At 43.3% G+C, this 22,391-nt stretch overlaps 1 protein-coding gene across 2 annotated transcripts in view; it reads left to right on the top strand.

Annotated features, from left to right (window-relative positions):
* Window positions 1-22,391, top strand: part of DSCAML1 (DS cell adhesion molecule like 1) — a 361,981-nt gene that overhangs the window by 325,642 nt on the left and 13,948 nt on the right. For both annotated transcript variants that reach the window (XM_033919234.1, XM_033919235.1), the window contains 5 exons: window positions 1,744-1,907; window positions 3,005-3,103; window positions 13,616-13,804; window positions 14,095-14,382; window positions 18,322-18,477. In XM_033919234.1, the coding sequence (XP_033775125.1) occupies window positions 1,744-1,907; window positions 3,005-3,103; window positions 13,616-13,804; window positions 14,095-14,382; window positions 18,322-18,477 (896 nt within the window). The remainder of the gene's footprint in view (window positions 1-1,743; window positions 1,908-3,004; window positions 3,104-13,615; window positions 13,805-14,094; window positions 14,383-18,321; window positions 18,478-22,391) is intronic.

A 22,391-nucleotide genomic window follows, 5' to 3' on the forward strand; every position in this document is an offset into this window, starting at 1 on the left:
AGTCTGTTAAAATTGTGAGCCATATGATATGTCCATTTTATCTGTAATCTGCTTAGGTGTAAGCGGAATAAGTTAAAAAAAAAAAAGTAAATATTGAGCTGAGAAACACTTTTCCCAATTGTAGAACTGTACAGTGGTATGGTAGTTTGTGGCCTAATACAATGGCAGAGCAAAGTGGACATGATGCTGTGGTGAAGGTAGGCCCCAAGACGATGGCAGAGCAGGATGGCATGGTAGGCACAAATTATCTTCCTTAGCCACTAACCAAGCAGGATGTAGTCAAGTGCACACATGAGTGCTGTCATTCCCGATGGCACCTTTTCAAAACTGCCCTCCTAGAGCCCAGAAGAGCTTAGAAAGCTTTCTAGGCATGCTCCAGAGCTCCTTCCCACCCACACATAGCTCTTCCCAGTCTTCATGAGCCCCATGGCAGAATGATAATCGATATGCTCTCTCTCTCTTTTCTTGGGTGGTAGAGTGGAGCAGACTGTGATCCTGGGGAACTGGGTTCAATTCCTGCTGCTGCTCCTGTATAGGGTTACCATATTTTACTTTAGTAAAATCCGGACCCTCGCACCAGACCTGCCCCCCAAGCCAGCCCATTTCTACCCATCCCTGTCCCCAGTCCCGCCCCCAATCCTACTTTAGCCCCCTCCTCCACCTGCTACCTGCTCTCATCGGGCAGAAGGGTATCTGCGCGGGTTTTGAAAAGCTGTCCAGACTTCTGGTAACCCTACTCCTGTATATAATGTGTACAGTGCTAAGAAAAAAACAAAAAAAGACTGCAGACAGAATATACAGTGCTGCATAAACCAGGAGCACTGTAGAAATGATTAGTAGTAGTAGTAGTAGTAGTAGTAGTAGAATTCCTCAAACCCTAATACCACCAGATCCTCCCACAAATTAAAACTATCCTTCCCCTCGCTAAAAGGCATTTCCCACACAGGAAAGCTAGGGACCTCCCTCCACTTCAAAATCACTGAGCTCTGGAACAACCTTACCTCCCCTCTTCGGAACTTGAGCTCTCTCCAAGTTTTCCGCAAACATCTGAAAACCTGGCTTTTCTCAAAAAATGTAAGTCTCCCTCCAACTTAGGAATCAAGGAAACTCTTATATCTTGGCATCCCAAGTCCTCTAAATTTTCTTCACACTTCTACCTCTAACCCTATCTTGTAGTTCCTTCCTATTTCTCCTACTGTAAACCGCTTCGAGCTCTACGAATGTGGAGATGATGCGGTATACAAACCTAAGGATTAGATTAGATTAGATTAGATCAAAGGATGGAAGGAATTATGGATAAGCATCTAAGAAGGGCTTAGTACAAGTAGTGCTCGTCCATGGAGAAAGTGAAGTTCTTACCTATAGTGTAGGTTTTTCTTGGACTGCAGGATAAATAAGCCATATTACCCTCCCACCTCAAATTGTTGACCTTTGAGATGGACTGAGCGAGAAGAGCTATATGTGGGTGGGAAGGAGAACTGGAGCATGGCCAGGAAGCTTTCTAAGCTCTTCTGGGATCTGGAAGGGTGGAGCCAAACTGATACTGTCAGGGATGGCAACACCCATGCATGTGGCTGATTTATCCTGCTGTCCATAAAGAACCTACATTTCAGGAAAGCAACTTCACTTTCCTAGTGCAGCATGGAACGGACTTGAAAACTTCCTATTCCCAAGACCTTGGAGCAGCAGTGGTGCTTCATAAGAATTTATTTTTGAATTGGTTCTAATTTCTGTATCCTCCAGTGAGGACTCGGCTATCCCTATTGCCACGGATGGGCACAGAATGATCCAACCGAATGGTACTCTGGTCATGCGCTCTGTGAAAGCAGAAGATTCTGGGTATTACACCTGCACTGCCACCAACACCTGGGGCTTTGATACCATCATCATCAACCTACTGGTCCAAGGTAATTTCCGCAGACTGATGCCAGATATGATGAGAGGCTGACCCACAAAAGGGGGAAACTCACTGCAGCTGCCATAGGAATAAAGAACAGGGCTGGTGGAGTGATAGTCTACTGGCCCTATGCAGTTATTTATCAGACCGCAAGAGCTTGCAAGACTCATGACTTTAGCAGAGACTGTCGAGAAAATCTGAGTCGGTGACGAGCCTGTGTTCCAGTAGGGCAGTGTGTCACAAACTGTGTGCTGGGACACACTAGTGCACCTCCTGAAATTTCAGCTGTGTCGCAAGACGCCGGGGAGGAGAAGAGGTGCTGGCGCCGACCGACCGCCTACAGGAGGTGCCTCTCATGGTGAGAGACACATCCTGTAGGAAATCAGCCAGGGCCGGTGCCTCTCCTCTCTGCACGTCTTTCTTTCCGGCCACTCCACACTGGCGGCTCAGGGCCAGTCTGTAGGGCCTTCACGCATGTGCAGACATTGATGCGATGATGTCTTGCAAGCCCGTGATGTCATCGCGTGCACTTCTGGATGCCTCGAGCCGCGGCTTAACAAAGTTTGCGAGACACTGCTGTAGAGCATGAGTGGTGTAGAGAAAAGTACGTCCCCATTGAGCCAATGTCCTAACATAGGGGACATTCTTCCCTCTAAGCCAGTACTGTCTCAGCACCTCAGAAAGATGTTAGGGGGGCACTAGTCTGCCAAGGATGCCGTTATTAAGCTAAGATCTTATCTAGGGTTCTGTTCTGATGACATTAAGGGAATCTTAGTCACCTGAGTGGCTGCTTTGCCAGCTATGCCCAGTGCTTGCACCCACAACCTAAACGCAGCACTGACAACACCTTCTTTTAACCCAGCTAATGTGTGTGTGCCCTATAGAAACCCATAAGTACTCACAGGAGGAGGATTTTCAGAAATGCTGTTTGCATGGTAAAACTGTGCTTTGAACATGGACCTTTGAAAAGCTTTTTTTTTTTTTTTTTGCAAGAATGTGGACTTTTAACCGCATTATCCGGTATAGATTTCAGCAGGGTTGAGTTTCTCTGGTCCTACAGTGGTTGAGAAGTACCCTCACTATTTCTGCTTTTCATCCCCCACCTAGTGCCTCCTGATCAGCCACGTCTGACCGTTTCAAAAACCTCCGCCTCATCTATCACGCTAGCCTGGATCCCCGGTGACAATGGCGGCAGCTCCGTCAGAGGTAAGAGCTTGAGCGGAATCACCGTGGAGAAGGTAATCCCACCCGTAATCAAAATGGAGCCGCAGCTATAAGATGTGTTGAGAGGTGGGATTGGAACTCAAATCTTACTCACTGCTCCGTGTTGTTGTTCAGATGGGACATGGACAGCAGCAGGTCCTGTGTTGTAGCCCATTCACTCTGGCCACTGTTCGGAAAGAGGATGTTGAACTCTTCGTTCAACTTCTCAGAATCGCTTAGTTGTACCCTCTTTAAAATCGATTAATACATTACGTTCTAATAACTTTGCCGTTACTGCCCCCACTCTATGGAACTCGTTGCCTAATTATCTGCGCTATGAATCCGATATAAAACAATTTAAAGCAAAACTAAAGACATTTTTATTTCAAGACGCCTTTTGTTAACAATTGTCCTTCTAAGGGCTAAATCTAAATCTTATAACTTAAACTACTGCCGTTTTAATCCTAACCTATTGTTTTACCCTTTTATGTTTTATCTTTTCTATAATTATTGTAGTTCTTCCCCACTATCCTCGTTGAAGTTACCATGTTCAGATCAAAATTGTTTGTTACGTTTGATTGTTATTTGTACCCCCCATTTTATGCGTTTTTATATACTTTTATAATCAGTTTTTACGTAATTTTATATTGTAAACCGCTTAGAAATTTGAATAGGCGGTCTAAAAAATCTTTTAATAAACTTGAAACTTGATAGATATTTGGTCTGACTCAGTGTAGCAGTTCATATATTCCTCCTAGACATCTGGACTCTACACGTACATGTGTGCAAATGAAGGCACTGTACATGTGTGAATTTATGATCCCATAAGTCTGCATGTGTGTTGGGGTGACAGGGAATGCTGCTGCTCTGTCTTTGGGAGCCAGAATGGCGATGGGGGGCAGGAATCCCTCCCCAATCCAAGAAGGAGCAGAATAGGAAAATGATTTGTAGAAAGGTGGCCATTTTTTTCACAGACATAACTATTTAATTGATTTATTTTTAGATTATTGATTTGTCTGCACTGCCTTCTAGGAATGCAAATCTCTGTCATGCATGTTCATTATGGATATCCAGAAAACCTGGCCTGCCAGTAGATCTCGAGGACCGGACTTGGGCAATCCTGGTGTAGCATATTCAATAATTGCTGGCACTCACACTACAGACACTCACTATTTTAGTTTGTTCTATCATACGGGGGGGGGGGAGGGGGAATGGGGGGATCTGGGTAGTGGCAGAGGGATGCTTTCAGAATTGACTTATTAGGTTTATAGACTCTATTTAGGCAACATTGTTTAGCCATGTACCGAACAGCTACAGTACATCATAAGTGGAACCCATGGTGTTATGTTGTAGTTTTATGTCCTTTGTGTGGTGTAATATTGTCTTTTTTTATATTCTGCTTTATATGGTTCATTAAATTTTATAAATTTAAAAAAAAAAAAAAAATTCTCTGATGCAAGGAGTCATTCCACAAAACAAACTTTCACCAGGCTGGTGAACGTTTGGTTTGTGGACTGACTCATTGCACCAGAGATCTTTTATAATGTTTGGATTGATTTAGTCCTGAAGTACTTCTTTGCTTTAGAAAATTATTCTGCAATCTCTATTAGATGATACTTTGAATACATGTATTTTGTGAAGTTTTTTGAGCGACCAATGATGGCATTGTGCCCCTGTTTGCACAACTTGATGTGCTGAATTATGTGGGGTCATTTTTCTGAGATCTCTTTTCCTCCTCTTATGCTAATGATTGCAGTAATTCTACCATAGGGGGCTATACAATATAAATTGATTTGATATTCTAATTTAATATTGTACCAGGTCAGTCCAGCCTGTCAGTTATAGAATGGGCTCTCGCTACATGCCCTTGGAGCACCTACAGTGAGATGCCCACTTATAGAATTTCCACCTTAGATTATAAACCCTTAGGGGACACCCTAGATTAGGGGTAGACAACCTTATATACAGAGGGCACATGAATGTCGTCACTATCTTAGGGAGCTGCATATAGGAAATTAACAAATACACTACAATCTTTCCTTGTGATGAGAAAGCTAAGATCCATCAGAAAATACTTCAAAATAGAGGCTTTCTGAATTTAGTGCAAGTCCTAATCCTATCTCAACTAGAGTACTGCAATATAGTTCTTTTCTCTAAAACGTTGTTATCGCATCTACAACTAGCTCAAATGCAGTAGTAAGACTCAGATATGGACCATGAAATTCAGAACGCCTACAGTCCTAGTATATGAAACTACATTGGCTGACCACAGCCGCAAGGATCAAGATTAAATTAGTCATCTCTGCCTTTAAGATCCTGAGGGAGAATGCCCCAGACTACCTAAGAGAATTGGTCGTCCTACTCCAAGGTGCCTCCAACAGATATTCTACCAGAAACCTTCTCCACTTAAAATCCCCAGCATGCAATAATATAAAGTCTACCAGACAAATTAACCTTATCCATCCAATATCAATTAGCAAAATGCTGGAACCAACTCCCATTTACACTACAATCTTGTGACCACTGATTCAGGTTCAGAAAACTTCTAAAAGCATTTCTCTTCCAAGACAGGGAGGCAACCCTGAAGTAACTGAAATAGTAATTGTAAAAGCCCATTTCTAAACTGTCTAATGTAACTCCTGGGACAAAACAGAGCCAACAATGGCCTGCTTGTAACTATTTATTTGTAACTATGATCTAATTGTATTAATAACTGTACTGATCTATTTGTACTAGCAACCCTATTGAATGTCAGTGTCAATCTGTCCATTGTAACTTCCTGGGTAACTGACCCATCCTCATGTAATGTAATCCGACCTTGAACTGAATAGGTAAAGGCGGAATAGAAAACCTGATTAACATAACATAACACTATTATGTAATGTTGGAACTGGAAATGCACAGAGCTCCACAGACCTTCTGTGATAAATTAGTAAACATTTAACTAAAAATGGAAACAAAATGCTACAGTACAGTATTTAAAATCACCAAAAATCTGATTAATGGTTGTTTTCTATGTATACTTCCCATGGTCTCACAGGCCGCATCAGATTCTTTCTTGTAAGCTGGCTGGGGACAGGAAAATACCTACTGTCTCTGAATGAAGCTCCCCTGGAGCTACAACTGAAAAAAAGGCATGAGCCAAATGCAAAACTCCTATCCCTACCCTTGTAAACTGCTTTGGGCCGAATTTTGGTTTAAGTAAAAAGGTGTAAAAGAGCAACCGCGCTTATCAATCTTTCTGTGGCCATGACCCAATTTGCATGGTCACAGAAAGCAACACCTGGAAGCATGGGCCAATGATGAGTTTATAGAGGCCCTGCCCGGTAGAGAATGACACGGGGACCGTTTACCACGGTAAACTGTGGTCACCACAGTAAATCCGCAGGAATAGAGACATTTGCAACTGGTTTACCACAGGAATAGGGATAAGACCTTTCACCGCCCCGCGGGAATAGGGAAAAGACCTTTTACCGCCCCGTGGGAGCGGTGAAAAATCTTGCTCCTGTGGTAAAAAAAATTGCGCCCTTGTCAGACTTGGAATCTCCTCCCCAGCTCCTCTTGCCTTCAGAAGCTAGCTATGCCACGATGAAGACAGACGTAACCCCAAACCAAAGCCTGAGACCAATGTGATTTGAATAATAAAATTACCAGACAACAAAAGGTAGAAAAAAATAAAATTATTTTAAATTTTGTGATTAGAATATTTCAGATTTGAAATATGTATCTTGCTAGAGCTGGTATTAGACATAACTGGGGACTGCAAAGCCCAGGCTGTGCTTCTTTAGCTTCCAGCTGGCTTAGAGCTCTCTCTCTGACCAGGGGGCAGCTGCCCTCCCCTAAAACTATTCCTGCCATGTGTGACTGAAGTATTTTGTTAGCTTGATTTGTCTTTGTAGCATTCTGTAGTAATTTGGTTTGTTCAGTTTTCACAATAGTGGAGGGGATATTTGTGAAAGGGAGGGGGAGACAGGGATTTTGCTGTTGCTTGCTTTGTATTATTTGTGTTTATAAAATGACAATTATACAGAATATTGTCTCTTTTTATACTTTATTAAAATAAGTTCAGTATAAAATCATAACTATTCGAGGTTTCTGTGGATGGGATCTGACAGTTTGCAGGGTGGGGACAGGGACTGAGCTCGCGGGGACGGGGCAGGGATGGGGATGAGCTCACGGGGACGGGGCAGGAACGGTGATAAATTTTTTTCCCGTGTCATTCTCTACTGCCCGGGTCACAACCCCAAATATGGGTTTCACAACCCACAGTTTGGAAAGCCCTGAAGTTCATCATACCGTAGCTTGACACAAATGAGTGTGCTCTTGCACGCCTTTCAGCTATGAAAAAGGTAAGGAACGGCATTTAGTTATGACAGGGACACACTGACGAAGGGAATGTCTTTTAAATCTCCCTAACATGAGGAGAATGCAGGAGTTTACCTCATACCTAAGATTTTTCTCTTTAGTCAGGCCACCTCTGTTCTAAATATTAATAGTAACCTGCAGGTCATAAGAATATTTATTTATTTAATTCGTTTTTTATTTATTCATTTATTCAATTTTCTATACCTTTCTCCCAGGAGAGCTCAGGACGGTTTACATTAATTTATTCAGGTACTCAAGCATTTTTCCCTGTCTGTCCCGGTGGGCTCACAATCTATCTAGTGTACCTGGGGCAATGGGGGGATTAACTGATTTGCCAAGGGTCACAAGGTGTAGCGTGGGTTTGAACCCACATCCCCAAGATGCTGAGACTGTAGCTTTAACCACTGCGCCACAAGAGGACATTCGGAAAAGTTGAAAGGGGACAGATTCAAAACGAATGCTAGGAAGTTCTTCTTTACCCAGCGTGTGGTGGACACCTGGAATGCGCTTCCAGAGGGCGTAATAGGGCAGAGTACGGTACTGGGGTTCAAGAGGGAATTGGACAATTTCCTGCTGGAAAAGGGGATAGAGGGGTATAGATAGAGGATTACTGCACAGGTCCTAGACCTGTTGGGCCACCGCGTGAGCAGACTGCTGGGCACGAAGGACCTCAGGTCTGACCCAGTAGAGGCATTTCTTATGTTCTTATGTTCTTATCCCATTGTCCCCAAAGAGCTCATAACGGGTAAAAGGTTAAACATACGTAGTGTAGAACAGATAACTGGTGATGGTTTGCGTCTTCTAATGATATGGGCTCCCGCGATTGTCTCGTTCAATTGTTTTGCAGGAACAACATTATAAGTTTTTATTACGGCTCTACATTTCCCCTTATAAGGCATACCTGGCAGGATTTGCTTATCACGCAGGTTGCCCAAAGTGCCCGTCTACACCAGCTGGTTTGTTCCATATGTTCTGGTCCTGTGACCGAGTGCAAACCTTTTGGTCCTTTGTCTGTCTCTATCTGCAGACGATATTACGGCGCAGACTTCCTCTGCAGGCGGATGTTATCTTTTTTCACAATTTTCTTCTTTGGGACTGTCTAGGGGGGGTCATTCTCAATTGTTACAAAAAGCTTCCCTGTTGGCTAGGAAATGTATTCTTTTATTGTGGAGACAGGCGGAAGTACCTACTGTTACCATGTGGAGAAATGAGGTGTTTCTTTTGTTAAAATATGAATATTTGGATGTTAAACATGGTGGTCCTGGGCATTGGAGGAGATTTCAGGCTATTTGGGTGCCTGTTTGGGACAATTTATCCCATGGAACACAAAGTGCTTTCCTGAACTTTTGACACTGGAGTGTTGGGGGTAGTTGCGATCTGTTTTTGAGTCTTTATGGTCTACGCAAAGAACAACGCGATAGACTTTCTTATTATTTGTTTTCTACTTGGGTTATGTTTCTGAATGTTGTGGTTCATTTTTGTGTTAAACAACTTCTAAATAAAAAATATTTTCTAAAAAAACCCCAAAACCCAAAACCATACGTAGTGTACGGATAACAAGTTACGATTTACACTGGATTTGCCATAACTTCAGTACAAGTTTCCGATACAAGTTTTTATCCTAACTAGACACATACTAGGGGTCTAATACTAATAATTTACATAATATACAGTTTACTAATATGCTAATCTTATAGCTTAGAATAGCATCAGAAATGGCAGCTCTTCACGTATATTCCTCTCTTTGCAAAACTCTCCGTTAAAAAAGAACGGATCCCCACCTCCCCTAAAAGCACGCATCATTACTTTCCTTTTCTCTATTAACCTTTTGTTCCCTCCTTCCATTTCTTTGGGATTCCTGTGAGGAATAGAAGTGAGGAGGGAAAAGAACATAGTTGCCCAAGGGCTGTTAATGAAGAGTAGGAATTTGATTATAAATCCATTTCTTCAGCTATACACGCCTGTGCCTCCAGCACACTCCTGTGTAAAATTTGCTGAGAAGTGCTCAGAAATATTTTAAAAAAAAAAAAAGCAAAGCAACACTGACATTCTGCAGCTGATGGAGACGAGAGTTTCACTGTGCTGCAGGAAGAATGCTACTATTTGGGTTTCTGCCAGGTACTTATAACCTGGGCTAGACTGACCATTGGTCTGACCTGGTATGGCTGTTATTATGCTCATAATACCACTCTGATTTTTACTGAGCCTTTGATGTGAAACATGCAGGGCTAGCTTAAAAATGAAGAGAACTAGGTGGTTGCCTAGAACAGCGGTTTGGGGGGAGCGACAAAGAATAGCTGTATTCAGGGGGTGGGGGGGGGAAACCTAATGCAAAGAACTATCAATATGTACTTTTACCTGCAGGGAAGATGGGCAATTTCAAAATAGGCTATTTACTTGGATAAACAGCTTTCGGAAATTGTCCTCATTATGCAAATGTATGCGAAACAAAGCATGATGTCCATTTTCTGCAGGATTGTTCTGAAAAGGCTGCTGATGGGGTGATCATGACTGTTGAATTTAATGATCAAAATCTCAGACGGAAAAGGGCTAAGGACTTGACGGTTAATTGAGGGGAGGGGGTGGGGAAACAAAGTTGACGATTTGTCTAAAGTGCCTGCAATCCTTGTACCAGCCCTGGAGGAATACACCTCTTTCATGTTTCCCCCCCCCCCATCTCCATTGAAGTTAACTGTGCTCATTTACAGAGCTGATGATACTGATCTGAGAACGGATGCCTGTGCCCTGCTCAACATATCCAGCATTCAGAATATTGTAGATAATACTGTCTCGATGTATTTCCAGAATCCAGGCTTTGTGTCAACCCCAAGGGCTTTTTTTTTGTGCCAGTACATGCCTATACAGTGTTTCAGCACTTTCTTTTTACTTGGATCACCTCCCCCCCCCCCAACGCCCACCCTGCGGCTGTGATCTGGCATCTCCCCCTTCCATGCACGGATGCCCTCCTGCCCGACAAGAGCAGGCAGCGGGGGGTTTGACTGGGGCATAGCGGGACAGGGATGGGTGGAACTGGGGCGGGTCTAGGGGGGGGGTCTAGATTTTCCATTTGGAAATGCATCCTTCATTGTAGACATGGAGGTTTTTTTCTCTCCCTAGTCCTACCCAAAACATGTCCACAACACATTCCTTTGTTATTTGGACAGACTACAGCGTGAAAAGTCCAAATTCTGACTGGACATTTTTAGCAGATGGCTGATTTTTTTTTTTAGGCATTTTAAGACATCCATCTGCTTTGAAAATGAGCACCAGTGTGCGGCAGAAACAAACTTCCGAGCAGCCTCCTACAGGAACGAGTTAATTCTGCCATTCCTTTCACAGCTTCACAACAATATTTCTAATTTAACACTCATCACGTGCGGGGGAAAAATAAGTCATCAGTGGAAATTAAGGGATGAGACTAGAGTGATGTGTGTGAATGTATTTGAGAGGTGTGTGTGTGTGTACATAGTCCAATATTCAAAGCAAAGAATGTGTTTGCCGGCAGCCGGCAGAACCCATAATTTGCCTGTCCGTATATTTTCAGAAGTATCAAGCCATCTAAATTGCTAAATGTCCACATACTGTAAAATTGTAGACCACGTTAGGGGTGGAGCGGAGGTAGGACAGGGTTCTGAGAAATCTAGGGCTGGCCCAAAACTGTGTACTTGTTGGCTACATATTATTTTAATTAATTGTATGATTTTTCTTGCATACCTGCTCTGTAATTCTTGTCTGGGAATGGGCAGGATAGTAAAGAAAATAAAATTTCCCTTCTGGAATTGAGTTACTTATAAATTGGCATCTAAAGAATACTTATATGAGATATTGGTCCCACTAACTGTATAAGCGGTAGATACTAGTCTATAATTTGACATCAAAATCAAGGGTGAATGGGCCAAATATGGGTGGAGGATTGGGCCGACCGCCTCTTCCTGCACCAAAGTCGGGCCTTACCAATCAGGAGCTGCACGTCAAAGCAGCTCCTGATTGGCAAGGCCCGACTTTAGTGCAAGAAGAGGCGGTCAGAGCATACAGCGAGTGATTTCCTTCATTCACCGGCGCTCCGGCTGCTCTCTCCTGCCTCTCCAGCTGTCCTCTTCTGGTCAGAAAATACCGCGATTGACCGAGGGAACACTGTACAAGTGTTTTGGACTACAAGCATGTTTTCGGAATGAATTATACTCGTAAACCAAGGTTTTACTGTATTTCTAAATTTAATCATATTCCTTCGGCTACTGGGGTCAGTAGCATGGAATGTTGCTACTTTGGGGGGCTTTGCCAGGTACTAGTGACTTGGATTGACCACCATGAGGATGGGCTACTGGGCTAGATGGAAAATTGGTCTGACCCAGTAAGGCTATTCTTATGTTCTTATTCACGCACAAATTGAATTCATGACTTTGTGCTTGATTTATATGGTGCTCAATAATAGCAGTCCTTTTGAACTGACTTCATTATTTCAGAGTTATTATACTTCACTTTCATTGCGCTCTGATGATATGAAATTTTTGGAAGTTAAATCATTTAAATCTTCTAGTTCATTGACGAGCTATGCTTTCCATTCGAGGCATAACCTTATGGAACACTCTGCCTTTAGAAGTTAGATCTCTGCCTGGGATCTTGCAATTTAGAAAATGGTTGAAAACAATTCTGTTTGAGCATGTTTATCAGTAGTATTTATTGTATAATTGAACATCTCTGTGCTGAAATCTGTTTTTATTTTATGTTAATGATGGTCTGTTATTCTATATGTTATGTATGTTTTATTGTACCCCCGCACAAATTTAAATTAAAACCAATTCATAGTTATAATTTGCTTATGTAGAAGCTAAATATCAGCTCTAATTGTCTTGTTATTTAATTAAATTGCACATGCAAATTGGGTGTGTACCCAAATTTGCGTGCACAATTCAAAGCATCATAACTAGAATTCAGGATATGTAGTATATGAGTATCACATTCTTCTCCTTGCTATGGTATTTCAATTTTAGTTTTTAGACCAAGAGCTTAGCTGAGATAGGGAGAGTTGAATGAGGGTGGTTGGTACTGTCGATGTATATAAGATAGTATGCTGGGGAGGGATAAGTAGCTACCGGGCTGGGAAGGCATGAATATCTTAGATAAAATAGATAAGATGGACAGTACGCAGCTTTGCACAGACCTACATCTGATAAGGATTCCAGAATACATTTTAATAATGCAAGACTGGGCCCATCTCCATCCATATGCATGAAATTAAGCAGAAATACATGGTTAATGTAATCCACGAGGGAGTTAGCAACGGATTTGAATTGGAAATCAGGTCTCCCTGCATGAGCTGGCCCTGGGGAGATGAGGGAGGAAGGAGGGGTGGAAGAGAGAGGAGGAAGCAGATGAAATGCCTAAATTAGACAGAATTTGGTTCTCTGTGTTGCAAGGAAATCAGGTTTTGTCCCCAGGCTCATGTAGAAAGGGAAGAGTGGGGTTAGAAACAGAGGTTGTAGGGGACAAAGGGGGAAACACTTTACCCAAATGCACAGCCATACTTGCAGATTTCTGTTCTACCTTTCAAAACAAAAAGGCAACTGGAAATCACATTTCAGGGTTATTTATTAGGTTTGTTATTTTTACATTTCGTGTCAACATATATATATTTATAATTAATCTTTTAAAATTATTTTGTGGTTGCTTCAGGATTTCTGTCCTGCAACGGTTTCATTTTCTATAGCAGTGGAGACCCCTACTGACGATAGTCTGGCAGTATTTCATAGTCAGATCATAGTCTGGGAGATTGTAACTCAGGCACGAGGACACCATCTCCATAAGCCCCTGCAATGAGGAAGCCTTCCCATCAGGGCTTGTCACACACACACACACCCTCCAGGGATTGACATGATTTCTTAATCTAGCTAGCTACATACATTGCAAGCTTAAATTGATTAGTAATTAAGCCATTAATACAGAAGGAAACAAGAGTTGCCTTTTGAGACCACATCACAGGGTAGAAGAGATGGAGATATACTGACAAAAAAACCAACTAAAAACAATCTCTCGGAATCGGTGTCTCTCCTCTTTCTCAGGGTCTTGATCTCTGTCCTCTGTCTTCTGTCCCAGGGTCTGTGTCTCTCTGCTTTGTAACGATGGTCTATCTCTCTCCTGGCTTTGGCGCAGGCTTTGTGCTGCAGTATTCAGTAGACAACAGCGAGGAATGGAAGGATGTATTTATTGAAGCCGCAGAGCGCTCCTTTAAGCTGGATAACCTCAAGTGTGGCACGTGGTACAAAGTGAAGCTTGCAGCTAAGAACAGCGTGGGTGCTGGCAGGATCAGTGAAATCATTGAAGCAAAGACCCATGGACGAGGTACCTCCCAACAGGTCATCCACCTGCAAGTGTCCACCTTCTGTGCCATATCCATACTCCTTCCTCTGCCCCTGTGTCTGCAAGTGTTTACTTTTTCTGAAATTTCTGCCCTTGTGGACAGGTAGCTAGACAGATCCCTAGACCCAGCTGATGCATACCAGTTTGTTTTATTAAAGTATTATAATGTTGGCTCTCTTCACTCATTCTCTCCATTGCTTTGCATGCATGCATACATGTGCTGTGCAGAAAGAGCAGCCCTCATTGTCTTCTGGTGGCCTTCTCCTTCACAGAGCCCTCCTTTAACAAGGACCAACCACTCTTCACACATATTAACTCTACACATGCCAGGCTGAACCTTCAGGGCTGGAGCAGTGGAGGTTGCCCCATCACAACCATCATCCTGGAATATCGCCCCAAGGGTAACTGGGCGTGGCAAAGCCTGAAAACTAGCAGCTCCAGTGAAGTCTCTCTGACAGAGCTACGGGAAGCAACCTGGTATGAGCTGAAGATGAGAGCTTGCAACAGTGCTGGCTGTGGCAACGAGACTGCCAAGTTCCCTACTCTGGACTATGATGGCAGTGAGTGTTTGCATTGTTAAACTGTACGGGGCTGGGGTGGCACATTATTCCTCTCCCCCATACCACCACCTTTGTTAGCAAGCTTGAAGCAGGAAGGAAACAGCAGAGAACGGCAGCACTTTAGTTATTTGGCTGGTGGGGCTTGGCATCTCCGCCAGTAAGGTAAAAGGGGGTGCTGGAGTTCTGGAGGGGACCTGAGCCCAAAGGGAGGGGCCCAGACCTGCTGTGGCTACGCCACTGACCATTCTGGTCAGTGGTGTAATAAGGGCGGGCGCCTTCTTTATGGTGGGAACCGATGCGGCACCTCTCCATCCCAACCCCGTCGTATCTCCTTAATAGTTCTCCAGCGCGAGCACCATCTTCCACTCGCTGCTCACGCCAACCTTGGCTCCTGTCTGATGTCACTTCCAGGTTGCTCATACCAGTGAACATTTCAAGAGGTATGTGGGGGCATAGCAGGGAAGACTGGAGGGGTGCATTTGCGGAGGGAAGAGTGGGGGGGGGGGCATATGACAGCGATGCCAGGCACCACCACACCGAGCGCCACCCTCCCTCACTACGCCACGTTACAGTCTCCAGAACTGCACACAGTACTCCAAATGAGATCTCACCAGCGGGCCTCCTTATGGGCAAAGGGGGCAACTGCCCCAGGTCCTACATACTGTACATAGGTAAATTGGCTTGGTGTGCAAAAGTGCCAATACTGCCTTCTTTCTGTGATGCTGCTTGCCTCAGTCCCTGCCCCCAGCAGGATGCAAATATATATCCACCTGCAGCTAGACTTTTTTTTAACACAGTAATAAGAAGACACAGGTAGTATGGTCACAGACCAACTGGATGAACCACAGGACGTACATTGGAAATCAAGGAATTATTTTTACAGATAACGACCATAAGCATGATAAGTAAAATCTAATGATCGGCAACCTGTGTCACAAATACTGTTAAGTAATTTTCTCCTCGAGAGTAGCATTTTTTTGTTATGCCATCCTATGCTACCCTCAAGCAGAAAATTACTTAAGCCTTATTTTTCTTCTTTGTGGTGCAGTTTTACTTATCACACTTAAACCCATTGTCTGTCATTGAGAGGAATATAGCTGACTCCTGAAGCAGGCAGATGCCCAAACACTGTCTGCGTTGAGCCAATAAATAATTCCTTGATCTCCAATGTGCTTCCTGTGGTTCATTCAGTTGGTTCATGACCATACTATTTGTTTGTTTTTTGCTGTGGTGTTTGCTGTTGGTGTTCTTCCTCTCCTTTGTGACCATTTTACCACTGTATTGACAAATAATCACAGGCCCGGCCCAGTACAGGTGCAGAAGGAAGTCGATGAACTGTGCTTCAACACCTGGCCATTGAAAGCATATGCTCAGCGAGTATTCACTTGCCCTAGCACAAGAGACGCTGAGGCCACATGATTTGGAAATCGTGGTGCTTGCACAGCAGAACAAGCAATTCATGGCCAACCCACTATGCCCAGAATATAAGCTAGTTAAAAAAAAAAGTCAGTGACAGATCCAAAAAAAGACTTTTCATGATCCATTATTCTGGTCAGAAGTCAGTGAGGTCATGGGTTTTCTTCCACCCCATCCCACCCCTAGCTGTTGCAATCCCATCACAACAAAGAGGAGCAGAGAATTGGGGGGAGGGTGTAGAAGATGATGCCCACAGAAGAGAGAGCAGAAGCTTGTGATTAGATGGAGGGTGAGTGGGAATGATCAGGCTGATCCAAATAGTACAAAACGCTGCAGCTAGATTTCTGCTGGGAAAATCGGCGCAGTCGAGTGCCACCCTGCTACTGAAAGAGTTACATTAGCTCCTGATTGAAAGCAGGATGCAATTCAAGATCATGTTGCTGATGCACAAAATCATTCATCTTTCAGAACCTCAGTACCTAGAAAACAGAATAGACAGCCATAAACCAACTCGCGCCCTACGCTCGAGTCTAGAATACCTCCTGGAAATACCCTCCTTCAGAGAGGTGTTGATGCCCCTGTACAGGTCATTGGTAAGGCCCCACTTGGAGTATTGTGTTCAGTTTTGGAGACCGTATCTGGCGAAGGACATAAGAAGACTTGAGGGGTCCAAAGGAGGGCGACGAAAATGATAGGAGGCTTGCGCCAGAAGATGTATGAGGAGAGACTGGAAGCCCTGAATATGTATACCCTAGAGGAAAGGAGAGACAGGGGAGATATGATTCAGACATTCATATACTTGAAGGGTATTAATGTAGAACAAAATCTTTTCCAGAGAAAGGAAAATGGTAAAACCAGAGGACATAATTTGAGGTTGAGGGGTGGTAGATTCAGGGGCAATGTTAAGAAATTCTACTTTACGGAGAAGGTAGTGGATGCCTGGAATGCGTTCCCGAGAGGTGGTGGAGAGTAAATCTGTGACTGAGTTCAAAGAAGCGTGGGATGAACACAGAGGATTTAGAATCAGAAAATAATATTAAATATTGAACTAAGGCCAGTACTGGGCAGACTTGCACGGTCTGTGTCTGTATATGGCCATTTGGTGGAGAATGGGCTGGAGAGGGCTTCAATGGCTAGGAGGGTGTAGATGGGCTGGAGTAGGTTTTAACGGAGATTTCGGCAGTTGGAACCCAAGCACAGTATTGGGTAGAGCTTTGGATTCTTGCCCAGAAATAGCTAAGAAGAAAAAATTTGGGTTGAGTCAGGTTGGACAGACTGGATGGACCATTCGGGTCTTTGTCTGCCGTCATCTACTATGTTACTATTTTATGTTACATACAAAAGCGTCAGGAAAAAAATGTTCTCAGTGATGGCCTCAATGTGGTGGAACTCCCTTCCGAGGGAATTAAAACTCAAAAAGGGCACCAAAAAGTTCAAGAAAGGAATAAAGACGATATTATTCTTCACATAACACTTTAGCAAATAAAGAAATAATTAGGGGGAATAGCAAGATGGAGGAAACAGCAGGCTACTACCCACTTGGAACATGAAAGGGTGAACTCACGTATAATACAAAGAAAGATGAGTATATGATATTAAAAAACTATAATAATAATATATGTACATAGATGGTATAAATAGGTAAGATATACATACAGTATATTTAATTCATGTACTGTGACACCATTACTGTAGCTCATGCAAACCGCTCTGACTTGACTCCCCGGTCATTAGTAGCGGTACAGAAGCTTCCAGTAAACATAACTGCAAAAGTGCCGAGTAGCATGCATTACTTGCAGCGCACCAATCACAAAAAGGTAAATTCTATAAGAAGCGGCCAAATATTAGGTGCCAACATAGGCACCGTTCAGCACGATTCAAGTAAAAGTGGGTGCTGTCTAGTGAATCACGCTGAGCGGCACCTATTTTGGAGGCGTCCAATAAATAGGCCAGCTCTAGACACAACTAAAACCTAGGCGCCCATGCGAGCGCTTAGGCACGCTTAAGAGCAGCGATTCTGTAACAAAGGCTCCTAACATGCAAAGCGCTTATTTTTTGGAAGGCCGCCTAAATTTTTAGAGGCGCCTTGTTACAGAATCGCTCTTTCTTGATAGGCGCCTAAGTTACAATTATTGATGATTAAAAAGCTTAATTGAGCTTGCTATTCAATCTAGATAGGCGCTTATCTAGTTGGGCGCCTTCAAAATAGGTGCCTAACCTTAGAGGCCAGTTACAGAATTTGGCCCAAAATGTCTTCCATGCTTTGTCTCCCATCCATGGTATACCCTCTAACACAAAAAGCACTTAACACATAGTTTACCACATGGAAACTGTAAAACTACCGCAACGCTCCTTAACACTGTTGTGCAGTAGCAGTTACTGTGCTTAATGCAGTTATTAAAAGAGCCTCATAGTTTTGCTGGGTTTACAGAAGGTGATTTGAGCGCTGGCTTTAGGGGTAGAGAATACACTATAGTCATCACCACCATTGGAAGCACCTTACATCTGTCCTTTGACCTGCAGGCACAATCCCGCCCATCAAATCAGCCCAGGGAGAGGGGGATGATGTGAAGAAGCTCTTCACCATCGCCTGTCCTGTCATTCTGGCCACACTGGGAGCTGGGCTGCTCTTTTTCATACGCAAGAAGAGAAAGGAAAAGCGGCTGAAGAGGCTGAGAGGTACGTTGGAGACTCCTCCCAACACATCTGAGCAGACAGTGCAGGCAAAGCTGTTATCCCCTCCCTTTTCAGTTGCAGAGCTCTCAACATCCAGATACAGTGCTGATGTGAAGGTGCTCCACTACCTTGCCCTCAATTATTAAGACAACTATAGAGTCCAAACCATCTGTAGATGGACAGTGACTGTATTACATGTGGCTGAGTTGTGACTTTTCTACTGAACTTCTGTTATTCCTTTTTACTTACGACTATTACCCCAAAACACATCCTTTTCTTCTTGATCCCAATTTAACTCTACTGTACAAGAGCATTTCTTGTTAGCGATGTTGGATAATCTAGGAGCAATGGTGAATGTTTTACGTTGGTTTTGAGTTTTCTTACTCGTACAGACTAGATCAGGGCTGCCCAAGTCCAGTCTTCGAGATCTACTGGCAGGCCAGGTTTTCAGAATATCCACAATGAATATGCATGAGAGAGATTTGCCTGCACTGCCTTCTTGGTATGCAAATCTCTCTCTCATGTATATTCATTGTGGATATCCTGAAAACCTGGCCTGCCAGTAGATCTCGAGGACCGGACTTGGGCAGCCCTGGACTAGATATTGTCAAATGCTTATGTGTGATCAATTATCCAAGAGATAGAAAATTCCTTGTGGTATACCACAGGGTTTACCCCTCTCTCCCTCCTTATTTCTTGTCACCTTTGGGTTGTCTACTGAAAGAAAATGGGTTTGTCAATTTTTTATTATTGTGAGTATTTCCTTTTCCTCTTCAGTTTAATCGATTGTTTCTAGAGTAGAAGCTCTTATATTATTTATGGAGAAGTGGATGATAGAATATCAATTAAAACTGAACTCAGGAAAAAAAACAATTTTTTTGTGGTCACCCGTACACCAACTAATATTAAAACAGGAATTCTGATACATCAATATTTTTATTCCTTTGTTCCTACAATTAGAATTCTGGGGGTTCATTTGGACACAGGGATAACATTAAAACCCCAGGTGGATACTGTTTTAAGAAAACTGTTCTCAACATTATGAAAGTTACTTACATTCACTACGAAGCTATTTTCTTGAACCTTGGTTTAAACTGATTGTTTAAGTGATGGTGCTCAGTATTCTTGATTAATTTTGTTTATTTGGGCTGTCTGCAGTATTTCCCAAAAAGACTACAAACAACACAAAATAAGTATGACTGCATAACATTATTATTTACAGTTACACTGGCTACCTATTCGAACTAGAGTTTTTTTAAAAAATTTGCCTGTGTGCTTTTTAAGGTCCTTCATGGGTTAGCTCCATCTTATTTGGTCGGACGCTTTATATTAGCAAGCCATTCAAAGATAACCCATAATATTAACCCTTTTGCTTTTCCATCAATTTGTGGTCGACTTAGTCAACATTATATTGAGAAATTGTTGGCATATCAATCAGTACGATATTGGAAAGAGGTAATTGATCATTCTCTTTTTACTGAATCTTATTTAACTTTTAGACCTCGGGTAAAAACCTACTTATTTAAAAAATGGATTGTATTGTAGATATTGTAGTATTTTTTATGTCTTTTTGAAACATAGAAAACATAGAAACATAGAAAGATGACGGCAGATAAGGGCTACAGCCCATCAAGTCTGCCCACACCATCGACCCTCCCTTTTAAGTCTAATGTCCCATTTAAGTAGATTTGTAAGAATGCCATTCTACTGCCCCGCTCTTTCAAGTCTATACCCTAGTGATCCTATCCTTTGGCTGACCCTCGTAGGGATCCTACATAGGTATCCCATTTTTTCTTAAAGTCTGGGACGCTGTGTGCCTCTATCACCTGCATTGGAAGCTTGTTCCAATGCTCAATCACTCTCTCCGTGAAGAAGTACTTCCTGGCATCTCCACGAAACTTCCCTCCCCTGAGTTTGAGCGGATGACCTCTTGTGGTCGAGGGTCCCTTCAGGAGAAAGATATCATCTTCCACCTCGACCCGTCCCGTGATGTACTTAAATGTCTCAATCATGTCGCCCCTCTCCCTACGCTCCTCGAGAGAGTAGAGCTGTAACTTGCTCAGTCTTTCCTCATACGGGAGACCCTTTAGCCCCGAGACCATCCTGGTGGCCATCCGCTGAACCGATTCAACTCTGAGCACATCTTTACAGTAGTGTGGCCTCCAAAATTGCACACAGTATTCCAGATGAGGTCTCACCATGGCTCTGTACAATGGCATCATGACTTCAGGCTTCCTGCTGACGAAGCTTCTCCTGATACAACCTATCATCTGCCGTGCTTTAGATGAAGCCTTCTCCACTTGAGTGGCAGCTTTCATATCAGCACTGATGATTACTCCTAAGTCTCGTTCTGCCGTAGTTCTGGTTAAGGTTTCTCCATTCAGGGTGTAAGTTCTGCAAGGGTTTCTGTTTCCGAGATGCATGACCTTACATTTCTTGGCGTTGAAGCCCAGCTGCCAGATCGAGGACCAGCTTTCTAGAGTACGCAGGTCTTGCTCCATAGCATCCTTTAGATTATAGTCGTTTACTATATTGCATAGTTTGGCATCATCAGCGAATAAGGTTACCTTGCCTTGAAGCCCTTGAGTCAGATCCCTAATGAATATGTTGAAGAGGAGAGGGCCCAGGACTGAGCCCTGTGGCACTCCGCTAGTCACTTCCGACATTTTAGAGAGAGTACCATTAACCACTACCCTCTGAAGTCTGCCACTAAGCCAATCTTTGACCCATGTAGTTAGAGTCTCTCCCAACCCCATTGATTTCATCTTGTTCAGCAGCCTGCGGTGTGGGACGCTGTCAAACGCTTTGCTGAAGTCCAGGTACACGACGTCTAAGGACTCACCTGAGTCCAGTCTTTTTGTTACCCAGTCAAAGAAGCTGATAAGATTGGACTGGCATGACCTACCCTTGGTGAATCCATGTTGACTGGGATCCCGGAGATTTTCCTCGTTTAGGATCGTATCCAATCTATACTTAACCAGTGTCTCCATGAGTTTACACACTATTGAGGTGAGGCTTACCGGTCTATAGTTCGCAGCCTCAGCCTTGCAACCCTTTTTATGTAGAGGAACGACGTTGGCAGTTTTCCAGTCCAACGGTACTTTCCCCGTACTTAGTGAAAGATTGAAGAGCACTGCCAACGGTTCTGCCAGAACATCTCTCAATTCTCTGAGCACTCTTGGGTGTAGATTGTCCGGTCCCATGGCTTTGCTCACCTTGAGTCTTGCCAGTTCGTTATAGACGTCCCCAGGTGTGAACTCAAAATTCTGAAACGGGTCATCCACGTCTTGTTTCTCTTTCAACTGTGGTCCATGTCCTGGTGCCTCGCAGGTGAAGACTGAGCAGAAATATTCATTTAGTAGTTCTGCTTTCTTGTAGTCCGCCACTGCGTAGTTTCCGTCCGGTTGTCTAAGGCGTACTATACCGTCTGTGTTCCTTTTCCTATCACTGATATACCTAAAGAAGGATTTGTCCCCCTTTTTAATGTTTTTTGCCAGAGTTTCTTCCACTCGAAGTTTGGCCTCCCTAACTGCTGTTTTGACTGCTGCAGATCTGGTCTTATATTCTACTTTAGTTTCTTTTTTTTGCGTACGTTTGTAGGAAAGAAATGCTTTTTTCTTTTCTTTAATGAGGTGCGAGATCTCTCCAGTGAACCATTGGGGTTTGTTGTTTCTTTGCCGTTTATCTACTGATTTTATGTAGCGATTAGTTGCTTCGTGTATGGATGATTTCAGGTATGACCACATAGTTTCCACATTGCCGGTCTCTGCTTGGTCCTGCAGCGTCTGATGAACGAAATCTCCCATGCGTGTGAAGTCGGTGCCCCGGAAATTGAGTACCTTTGTTTTTGTAATTGATTTAGGGGATCCTTTCCCAAGGTTGAACCATATCATGTTATGGTCGCTGGAGGCTAATGT

This window comes from Geotrypetes seraphini, chromosome 13, assembly GCF_902459505.1.
Source record: "Geotrypetes seraphini chromosome 13, aGeoSer1.1, whole genome shotgun sequence".
Taxonomy (NCBI): Eukaryota; Metazoa; Chordata; class Amphibia; order Gymnophiona; family Dermophiidae; genus Geotrypetes; species Geotrypetes seraphini.